Here is an 11,436-nt window from a genome sequence, read left to right as displayed (position 1 = left end):
GGGAGGAGCCGCGGTGGCAGTCGCAATCATAATTTCCGGTTAGGGCACCACAGAGTATTCGATTTGGAACGACACTGACATCTGAAAATCAGCGCACTCAGTGAGAGCGGATAGTGTACTACATTTAAGTGTACTCATGGAAGTATGGATATCGGAACACAACACTGACCTAAAAATAAATCGTAAACCCTTTCGCTCTCTTTGGCGACACCTTTGGCGATAATTAGCTGTATTTTTTCCCAGAGATACAAAAAGTGTTGCTGACACCCAGTTTGTAACATTCATCATACTGCAAATGCAACAGCTTTTATCAGTAGGCCACAGGCTTAATCGCCACTGTGGGGCTGTGGGCTGTAGATACCGACTTGCATTTATTTACATGAAAACCCTTGAGTTCACCACTTTAACTTAACACATGTATCAAGGCAGTGTCTGGGTTTAGTAGCTACCTTTTTGAAAGAACGCAGTGACTTGGTTTTTAACTGTCCAGACAAGGTAGTTGAATTGTTTTGACTGTCCCAAGGGGAGGGAAGAAAGCCATCGAGTACAGGCCTGTCATCATGGAATCAAAACAAAGCGCGATAGCATGACATGGTACAAGTCAAGGGTCCAAACTATGGTTGAAACTGAATCGGGTCAATCGACCCATCTGCCTTGTGGGTCTTTCTTATTTTCTGCAAGATGCAATTTGTAAAATATGGTTTTCTTCTGTGGAGTTGTATGTTTTTTTTATTTTTTTATTATTGTATTGTATTTGTATTTAAGTGTATGCTTCTGCTATCTTGCAAGGTCTCTCTGGTTAAAGGGATGTTGAGCCTCAATGGGCCTAACCTGGTTGACTAAAGGAATATGAACTTGCAGCCTGTATTTCGGCACTGCTGCACTCAGTAGTGATCTGTCATCATGTCACTGGCTCCATCAAGGTTCGGGTCCTGTGATGAACCTTCTGGAGTTTGCCCCGGTGGTGGATGGGGACTTCATCCCGGACCACCCCAGCAGACTGTTCAACAACACAGCGGACATCGACTACCTGGCCGGGGTGAACAGCATGGACGGACACCTCTTCGCCGGGGTAGACGTTCCCTCCATCAACCAGAGAAAAAAAGAAACTACTGCGTGAGTGAGCTTACTGGCGCTCGGACAGAATTTCATCGAATGAATAATTTCCGCTTATTAAAGATTTATGAGGTGCGATTAGAGAGAGTGAGCAGAATAGGACGTTTAGAAAGAGATTTCTAAACAAGCCACCTAAACTGTGGCTTCTCCTTTCTCATTTCTCTCATTTCTCATTTCAAGTGTTGCATTGACCGACCTGTGGTTGGCCAATCAGGGAAGAGGTTCCCCCGATAGATCGGAAATCAACCAGAAGCCGTCTATAATCGAAATAGTCTGAAACAGCATCAGGTGCTGAGAAAGGCGCAGAGGAACATACATTCTCACACCTCATTTCACTCACTAATTGCTAACGGATGGCTGTGGCATTTCTAACTAATTATACTTTAATTATGGCTCTGAAATCTTAACTACAGCAATTTTAAGATCATTGACTGTGCATTCCTACAGAAGACCGTCTATTCAGCAGTTATAGTGTGCCAGTAGAAGTGTAGCAGTCATATAATGTAGCAGTTGTAGAATGTAGCAGTAGTTATGCATGCCTAAAATATAATGTACCTGTTAAAACATTTACATGAGATTGTAGCAGTATATATATATAGCAGTATGTATACAAGTGATAGAGAGTATAGATCATTTCTATAGCATTAAATTGTACCAGTATAGAGAGTAAACATAGTTTAACATGGTTATATATAGCAGTATGTACACAAGTGCATATCACTTGTTTGGACAGCAGTATGTTCAGCAGTAGTACAGGTCATCAGGGTGCGTGGTTGTCTCTGTGTGTCTCCAGTGCGATGGTGAAGAAGTTGATCTCCGGGCTGACCCAGGAGAAGGGGGCTGAGGCCATCCAGTCGGTCTACAACATGTACTCTGCCGACTGGGGGTCCGTGCCCCAGCAGGACATGGTCAAGAAGACCGTGAGCGACATCGAGACTGACTTTCTCTTCCTGGTTCCCACCCAGATCGCCCTGCAGCTCCATGCCCAACACGCCAGGTGAGGCCTCCGGTTTTGGATCCACGTGTGCAAGTTGTCTTGCCACACAAAATCAATATAAAATACTAACCTTTTATTTCTTATCCCTATGGCTACTCTGCACGCCCTCCTTCAGCTGTCGGTTAAGCTAGGTCATGCAGCACGAGAACTTTTTTTAGCTACTCCAAATTTGATTGTATTCTTTGACTGATCTCAGCCTCACTTGTAAGTCGCCCTGGATGAAAGTGTCTGCTAAATGTGTCTTAAAAATCCTACCCTAAAATGAAGATTAATATCTAGATTCTGACTTTGTAACGCTACTCATTTGCATAAATCATGCTGCTGGAGGCGGCGATCTGGCAGCGAGTTATACTGTGAACTGTTAACTGTGCCGTCTCCTCCCAAGAATGTCTGCCTCAACATAGTAGGACTTGGCCGCATCCGAGATTAAAATGACCTTCTACTGGTGTGAAAGTGGTGTAAATGTTGACCTGTTGTCTGTCCATCAGAGGGGCCCGTACCTTCTCCTACCTGTTCGACATGAAGACTCGTATCCCCGGCCTCCCCAGCTGGGTGGGGGCGATGCACGCGGAGGACGTTCAGTATCTGTTCGGGAAGCCCTTTGACAAACCGCTCTTCTACTTCCCACGCCATCGGGATCTGTCCCGCTACATGATCGCCTACTGGACTAACTTTGCCAAGACTGGGTAATGCGTCATGTCAGCGTGTGATAAGGCTGTCCAGAGTCATTTCTGAGTAATTCACGCAATGCAGGGATTGAATAAATAAAATTCACTAGCACACGTTTGGAAAAAAAATGGGACACTAAAGACTAACAATGTGACCTTGTCAAATGGACATCTTGGCATTGAGGTTTGAATGTGCAATGAGGAAGACGTTCAGTTTGGTAATAGTTTAAATCTGACCTGTGTGCCTCCTCTTGTCCCCTGGTGTGGAACAGGGACCCTAGCCGCGGGGACAACAAGGTGCCCACCGTCTGGCCCGCCTTCACCGCTACCTATCACCCGTACCTCGTCATCAACAGCAACATCAAGAAGTCCTCTGTCAGGTACAGCCCCCGTCCATGAGGCTGACAATATGCATCTAGACAAGAGACACTTAACACATGGCTAGATCTGCATGGACATTATGAATGACCTTGGTATGCTCTGTACTGTATACCTGGACACAAACGGTTGTGTGTGTGGATGCTTCAGGCCTTTCAGAAGGAACTTGTGTCACTCACTTATGGCTGATATGCCGAATGCTGTACCTAATCATTCTTTTTGTTCAGGTGAATGTTTTCAATGAATCGATCAAGGTTTTTTCACTGATATTGATCAGTTGTTGTTGACACTGATCATATTGTCACTGGCCATCGGCCTGCTCTTTTCCCCCTCTGATTTTAGGTTTGACCTGAGAGAAGAGTATGTTCGCTACTGGGCCGACACGTACAACAATATGCCGTCTGTGAACAGTGACCAACAGATGACCCGTTACCCCAACTAAGGCAGACAGACAGGGTGGACCTGCTTCACAGAGGCCTCATGGGACAAACACAGCTGTCACTCATACCTCTTATCATGAGTCTTCTCTTTTTATGTACCAGGAAACGGGTAGAAAACTAAACTAAGCCGAGATAAGTCTGCCCGCCCAGCCCTGGTACATAAAAGTAGCCCCCCATGTTAGTATTATGAGTGCCCCCCAACACCCCATGCTGACCCATCCTGGAAACGCGTCTAGTGGTAGAACTACAGAACAGAATCATCCAACGTGTTTTACTGCGCCATGTTTCATTGATCATCACAGATGAAAGTTGTAAGTTGTTCTTCTTAAGGCTCGACTCCACACAACGTCAACGTATAGACGCGTTCCAGGCGCCAGGCGCCTGGAACGCGTCTATACGTTGACTTTGTGTGGAGTCACGCCGCCCCGTCGCTTTTGGTGTGAACGCGGCTTTAGTGATGGCAGTGTAGTTCACCCTCAGTGTCTCCAATCTCGCTGTCAGAACAGGCGGCCGGCTGTTACTGCGGGGGTCACGTTTGTGTTAATGAACCACTGCCCTGATGGGCTGCACTACTTGATGCTTAAGACGGAGCCTGGATTAGATTTAACCAATGGAATGTGTGGCAAATAAAACTTGTGGATATTTGTGTGATGGTCACAAAGAGCCTCATTTCATTACATCATCTCCAAATCCCCCATGCTTTCTAAATAAGAAAACTCGGGGAATAAAGAGTTTCAGATGTCATCCGCAGCATACTAAATGCAATAATGAAGTGTTTATATTGAAGTGCATGAAATATTCACTTTTTTATTTGCTTTGTCTATGATGGTAACATAGTAGAAACATTGAAACATCTGGTTTGATTTGCTAGAGGCTTGCAAACGTATTTGTATTGCCATTGTTTTTTCCATGAGCTGGAAGAGGCTGACGTTAATGGAGGGGAATGCCTTGGTTGACGAACAAGAAGTTGATTTATTTATTTATGAAAATAAGACTTGCTTATTGAACAAACTGCAACCGTTTTGCTTTTAAAATGCGCAATAAAGTAATTAGCTTCTGCTGGGTGGCAAAATAGAACAGGGCTTTTTCCAAATGCTCACTGGTTATTTTACACACACACACACACACACACACACACACACACAGACACACACACACACACACACACACACACACACTCTCTCTCTCTCTCCCTGCAAGCTTCTCCACGGATCAGCAAATCTCCATACACTACCATTATAAACACTAAACACCCCTATGTGGTACATTTAAAAGCGTTCACTGCCTCTCATTTTTGCCTTTTAACTTTTTTAATAAAGTTGTACGGTAGTTGTTTTATTTTTGTGTTCAAGGCAAGGTAAATGAAATCAAGGCTGTCTTCAAACTACTCTAATCTAATTGTACTCATCACTTCTATACTTTAAATAGTTTTCCTCATCTACAACTCTCTTAAAGGTGTGATGATATCCACCACAAATTCTGATGTGCTGCACACACACACACACACACACACACACACACACACACACACACAAGCACTCACGCACGTATACATATACACACAACCACAAAACCACCCCCCCCCCCCCACACACACACACACACATACAGCTGCAGAGAGCACCATCTCATATCTTTTACTGTGTCATATCCTTTCCAAATATTGTGGATGCGCGCACACACACACACACACACACACACACACAAAAACACAAGACAATAGCTACAACTGTCAGTAGACACAGGAAACGTCTTTTCGTGAACAACTGCATGCGCTACATTGATACCATTTAGAGAGAGAGAGAGAGAGAGAGAGAGAGAGAGAAAGAGAGAGAGAGAGAGAAAGAGAGAGAGAGAGAGAGTCCAAATTCAAAGAAAGACAGATAACCACAACAGGATTGACAGAAAGAGAAACGAGGCATGGAAACATGCAGAGAAAGAGAAGAGAGTGAAAGAGGAAGGGTGATCTGAAGGGGAAGTGAGGCACATAATACACAGAGCCACATCTCCGCAGGGCAGACAGACAGACGGAGGGACAGTAGAGAGACAGGTGGAGCAGCGAGCGGCACGATGGAGGACGCTATCAGGAAGCAGGGCCTGGCGTTGGTCCAGCAGCAGCGCTTTGGGAAGGTAAGAACACAACTCTCCAGCTGACATCGTCGGCCACATGTAGGTGTAGCCTCTGTTAGCTCAACATGGCTAACTCACTAACTCACTCAGTTAGTGAATAACGCAAAAGACATCATTGGAAACGCAAAAAGCATTCATTCAAATGGGTTGTTTCGATTTGAATGTATGACAGAAACATCGATTATATATTTATAAATGATTTCAGATTATATGTGTTGTCTTTTATTTTTGCAAGGTACTCACCAGTGTTTCAAAAGTCAAGGATAAACCCGTTCATCCTGAGCCGTTTATCCAGATCAATTCAGCTGTATCTGTGTAGTGAGTGGCATACAAACAGTGTGCATTGTGTGTTTTCTCTCAAATGTGCAGTGAAATGTAAAAAAAAAAAATGAAAACAAGAGAAAGACCAGAAACAACCAATTAGACACGACAATGTTACACTTGTGATCAAACGAGGGCTAGCTTTCTTAAGGAGCTCAAATGTAATGGAATGCACCCATCACCTCAACAAAACCCCTGCACCGTTACCCAACGCCATGTTGAAACTTCTGATGTTCTTTTTATAGCAGGCCGATGATGAACTGCAATCTCTTCCTCTTTTATGTTGCAAGCCAGTAAACATAACACACTTTTTATTATAGTATCATTGTGTTATTATTAGTGTGTGTGTGTGTGTGTGTGTGTGTGTGTGTGTGTGTGTAGAGGTGGAAGCGTGTGTGGCTCATGTTATTCATGGAGAGTTCCTGTTCCATCGCCCGGCTGGAGTACTTTGACTGTAAGGAGGGTGCAGCCCCAGCGCTGGACCGCTGTGACAAGGCCCTGAAGAAACAACAAGACAGCAAGAAGGTCAGACCTGCCCCTGACTTGTGTACGCCAGGACGGGCTTATACAAATGAGCTTCACACAATGAGCGTCACACAATGAGCTTCTGTACGAGGGCGCTGTGAGATGGATTGAAATATTGAAATATATAAAAAAAAGAATGCAAATGTCGTTTTTTTTGCATAACCGAAAAAACGGTGGTCGACACACTGACATGCAGCTGTTGTTTTGTTTACCCAGGCGTCCGTTTGTGTGGCTGACTAAGGGTTCATTTGTCTTGTGCTAGCCGTTGGCTGTGCTGTATTGACTGTACAGTTACTACTGTACAACTGAAGGGAGGTTGTGAAGCACCAGTTCCCAAACTGTAACGTGCTATGGCGTTGTTTATTTTGCATCGGAAAATGTTTGTGATCCGAAACTTCTTCCATTCTCGTGCACCTGCTTCCACGAGCGTTATTTCAACATCGGCCCCGTGATGTCAATGTTCCTGTGAAAGTACACGTGCGCACCCCGCTGCGTGATCAGTAGTAGTTCACTCGCCGTTACGGATCAGCCTTTATTTGACCTTTATGAAACATTTAAAATTAAAAAAAGAAATGATATATCTACAGCTTAGGAGTCGGCAATACCCCCGCCACGCCCCCACGAGCCAATCAGGTGACCCCAAGTGGACCTCAGGGTTGTCTGAGTTCCATCTAGAGACCGAGGTCTGTCTGTCCACAGGTGATCCGTGTGGCTGACTGCATCCGCGTGGCGGCGGTGCAGGCTGACGGCTGTCCCAGAGACAAGGGCACCTTCCTGGTGGAGACCACCGACAAGCTGTTCATCTTCGCTGTGGACACACACCACCTGGACGACTGGACCCACACACTCTGTGAGACAGCGTTCCCTGTGGGTGCACACACACACACACACACACACACACACACACACACACACACACACACATACACACATACACACATACATACATACATACACACATACATACATACACACATACATACATACATACATACATACATACATACATACATACATACATACATGCATGCATGCATGCAAGCAAGCACTGTCACACACACACATACACATACAAACTTAAATGTGTGAGTGTGAAATAATTGAACATGTCATTGTATGTGCATGTGTGTGGTTGTGTGTGTGTGTGTGTGTGTGTGTGTGTGTGTGTGTGTGTGTGTGTGTGTGTGTTTGTGTGTTTAGTCAAAGAGAGGCAGTCTCCAGAAAAGAGGAAGGAATGATGGGCAGGAGGGCATGGAGGACAACTCATTGTACAGCAGCCGAGAGACACGTAATGTCTTTATTCTCTCTGTCTGTCTGCCTGTCTGACCATCTGTCTGTCTGCCTGTGTTTATGATTGCTTAAAATGTATGTTTCTGTTGATTTTATTATCATCAACATTCCACGTTTGTGCACTAGACAAGCACGCATTTCTATGTGTGTGTGTGTGTGTGTGAATCTGCGTGTGGCTGTCTCTGTGTGTGTGTGTGTGTGTGTGTGTGTGTGTGTGTGTGTGTGTGTTTGTGTGCGTGTGAGTGTGTGTGTGTGTGTGTGTGTGTGTGTGTGTGTTTTTCTGTGTGTCTGTATGTGTTTGTCTACGTGCGTGTGTTCTTCTCAAGCAGCAGTAGGGTCTGTTTTACAATATACAAACGGTAAAATAAAGAACACTTATCTTACCAGCCAGAGCTCTAATCCCACTTTGGTGAGCTAAGCTAGGTGAGTGAGTGGGTTAGCATCCGAACACTAACAATAGTCATCAACGGCATGTTGACTTCCTTACATGACTGTCTTTGACTGATTTTAAACCAGGGCTATTTTTAACCGCCTGCGGTGCCATTGCACTCTGACAGCCATGCCCCTTGCTCCTTCAATGACTGTGCGAGGCTGTGCATGGTGGAAAACTTTTTGCAGCTTCCTGTCCTGTCTTTGGGTGCTCAGTATCTATCTTCTCAGGATAGAATTTCTGCTACTCTGGAAATAGACTGAAGGCAGCTCTAACGATTACATTAATGTGCAATGCATTTGGAACACACACCAAAGCTATCAGCCAGCCTAATTATAAGTCAAATAATGCCTTGTATGATATGTATCTGTGTCTACATCTCTGTATCTCTGTTTGATCTCTATGGATTTGTTTGTGTGTGTGTGTGTGTGTGTGTGTGTGTGTGTTTGTGATTATGCATGCATGCATGTACATACATATGTTTGTGTGTGTGTGTGTGTGTGTGTGTGCGCGCGCGGTTGTGTCTGTGTGGTTGGGTGTGTCAGTGCGTGATTTCAGGGTCTGCGTTCGGAGAACCACCGCAGCGGAAAGGTGTGGCCTGGAGGGCGTGTGCGTGCTGAGGACGGATGCCGAAAGCCTGCACCTGCTGGACCCCAGCTCACACCAGCTCCTGTTCAGCTGGCCCTACCGCTTCCTGCGCCGCTTCGGTCGGGACAAGGTGCAGGAAACGCCGCTTCTCTCGGTGGTTAGGGGGGGGGGGGGGGGGGGGGGGGGGGGGGGCGCTGGGGCCCGGGGAAAGTTTGCGATATCGCTTTGAGGTGGAGGGACGCTGCATAAGGAGACTGGTAGACCAGACGCAATGATGCAGATGCAGAAGCAACATGCAGATCTGTTGGGTTACAAACATGTTTTGCCAGATGTTTAGCCTGCAAGTGAGAGAAAATAACATTGTCCAGGGATGAAAGAAACATGCATTTTTGGCACATGGACACAAACATAGGTATTCATATGGCCTGGCCATGGCCTTGGCAATGCTAAGCAGAGCACATTAATTAATAATCTGTTGTCTATAAAATATATGGAAATATATTTATATTGGCTTACTAGATGACAAAGCTGGCATTAAGCTTTGCCACAGAAGTAACCTAATGCCATGCTATCCTGGTGGCCAAGTCCATTAAAACGGTTTGAGCGAAAAACCAAAAGCAACCATGAACCAAGAATGAACCACTGGCCAGTGGACCGATGTATCCCCATTACAGGTTAAAAACCAAACCAAACCGCCGTTGGTGGAGTCACACCGTTAACCCATGTTGTGGTGCTTTAAAACCTCTTTCCGCCCAAACCAGACCAGCTTCTCCTTCGAGGCCGGGAGGAGGTGTGACTCGGGGGAGGGCTCCTTTGAGTTTGACACCAGACAGGGCAACACGCTGTTCCAGGCCCTGGACACCGCCATCAGGGCCCACCCAGATGTGCTGCCCCACAGGCCCAGCTGTGACGCAGACAACAGCAGCCCAGAGATCTCCCAGCACAGGCACCTAAACATCCCCCAGCATCCCAGCCAGGTAAGCCAGTCCTCTACCACACACATCCCTACGGGGCGCTAGCTCCTCTGTCTCACACGTGTTGTGTACTAACGTGACGTTACGACAGGGGGGGGACTGTGAGTACAGCAGGCTGGACGACTTCGAGGAGACAAGAGACAAAGGAGTGCACAAAAAACCAACCCCGCCACTGGTAGGTGGACACACGCGTTGATATCACACACACACACACACACACACACACACACACACACACACACTTTTCTTTTCTCTATATCTATGTCTTGATGATTAACCCACCCCCCACCCCCCCCCCCCCCCCCCCCCCCCCATCTCTCTAGTCTCATCTAGAGCCGCCTGCGGACAAAGTCTTGACAGGAGTGAGGAGTTTGACTCTGGAGACCCGAGAGATTCAGATTCCCCGCAACAAGAGTCAGGTGAAGTCCATCCTGAGCTGCCCTCTGCTCTCCAGCAGCCTGGACCTCCCGCAGCACCCTGACCCCGGCGCGTACAAGCCCCCCTCCCCCATCCCGGCCCTCCCCCCGGACCCCCCCGAGATGACGTACGCTCAGGTGTCCAAAGGCGCCGGTCCGCCCAGAGCGGCGGCGGGCGGCGGCGACCGGGAGAAGAGGAAAGCGAAGGCGGCGAGGGACGGCGGCGGCGGGGGCGTCTCCCCGTGTCCCCCGGGCCTGCTGCTCCTGCAGGAGCCGGCCTACGCTCTCCCCTTCGACCACGTCGGCCCCCGCGCCAAGGCGGACCCCCAGGAGACGTTCGGCCAGGGGGAGCCGGCCGACCCGCTGTACGACATCATCGACGACTCCCAGATCAAACAGGTGCTGCGGGCCCGGGCCGCGTCCTCCAGGGGCCCCGCCGCCGCCCGGGGCGGGGCCGCCCGGGGCGGGGCGGAGCACATCTACGACCAGCCCGAGGGCTACGGCGCCGAGGGGTGCGGGTTCGCCCCGGCGCCCATGTACGACGACCTGGAGGAGGTGAGGGGCAACGCCTGGAGGACTATGGGGATCGACGTGGAGCCCCCGCTTCACGAGCCGCCCTACGACGCCGAGGCCGACAGCTACGCCGTGCCCAAGCTGTGGCGGAGGGCGCCCGCGCCGCAAGCGGCGCTCAGAGAGGCGGAGGCGGACGACGTGAACCCGTACAAGAACGTGAACGATGGCGCCGAGTGGGAGGGCAGCTGAGGACTGCAACTGTGCCCTTTGTTTTTTTCTCCTAGATTTTTTTTGTTTTCTAACCGAATGATCTCACTTGAAAGGCAAAAGCACCTAGTCCTTCTGAATGAATGATATAAAGTTCAAGGTTGCATGATTTAGAGCCAGCGACCAGTTCACCGTGATGCATTGCATCCATACTTTCTTAAGTATTTGATGTTGCTATGAACTTATATTACAGCAATGCACTCTATAAGCCGTTTCAAATTGTCATTAAAAGTCTTTGCTATTCTGTGATTGCCTTATATATTTCAATTAATTTCATTAATTGACATATACAGCAAATATAAGTTAAAGTGTGTCACATTTCGACTAGCTTGTAGCTTAAAATGGTGAAATATCTGTATTCAATGCTGATCGATTTCAATAGT

At 47.5% G+C, this 11,436-nt stretch overlaps 2 protein-coding genes across 2 annotated transcripts in view; both read left to right on the top strand.

The window, feature by feature from the left end:
• LOC311342762 (bile salt-activated lipase-like) overlaps positions 1–3,790 on the top strand; it is an 8,401-nt gene extending 4,611 nt beyond the window's left edge. Inside the window, exons 8-12 of the mRNA XM_084467584.1 lie at positions 924–1,116; positions 1,910–2,113; positions 2,602–2,799; positions 3,054–3,161; positions 3,502–3,790. Of these exons, the coding sequence (XP_084323710.1) occupies positions 924–1,116; positions 1,910–2,113; positions 2,602–2,799; positions 3,054–3,161; positions 3,502–3,601 (803 nt within the window). The 3' untranslated portion in view covers positions 3,602–3,790. The remainder of the gene's footprint in view (positions 1–923; positions 1,117–1,909; positions 2,114–2,601; positions 2,800–3,053; positions 3,162–3,501) is intronic.
• Positions 3,791–5,438: 1,648 nt separating this feature from the next.
• Positions 5,439–11,436, top strand: dok2 (docking protein 2). The gene is made up of 8 exons (XM_084468556.1): positions 5,439–5,729; positions 6,432–6,575; positions 7,275–7,442; positions 7,776–7,863; positions 8,841–9,013; positions 9,645–9,860; positions 9,949–10,032; positions 10,181–11,436. The coding sequence occupies exons 1-8, from the start codon at positions 5,670–5,672 to the stop codon at positions 11,033–11,035; spliced, it is 1,788 nt and encodes a 595-aa protein (XP_084324682.1). The 5' UTR covers positions 5,439–5,669; the 3' UTR covers positions 11,036–11,436.

The sequence above is a fragment of the Micromesistius poutassou genome (assembly GCF_964030765.1).
Source record: "Micromesistius poutassou genome assembly, chromosome: 5".
Lineage (NCBI taxonomy): Eukaryota > Metazoa > Chordata > Actinopteri > Gadiformes > Gadidae > Micromesistius > Micromesistius poutassou.
Note: the sequence above shows the minus strand (reverse complement) of the source record. Positions and strands in the feature narration are given on the sequence as shown.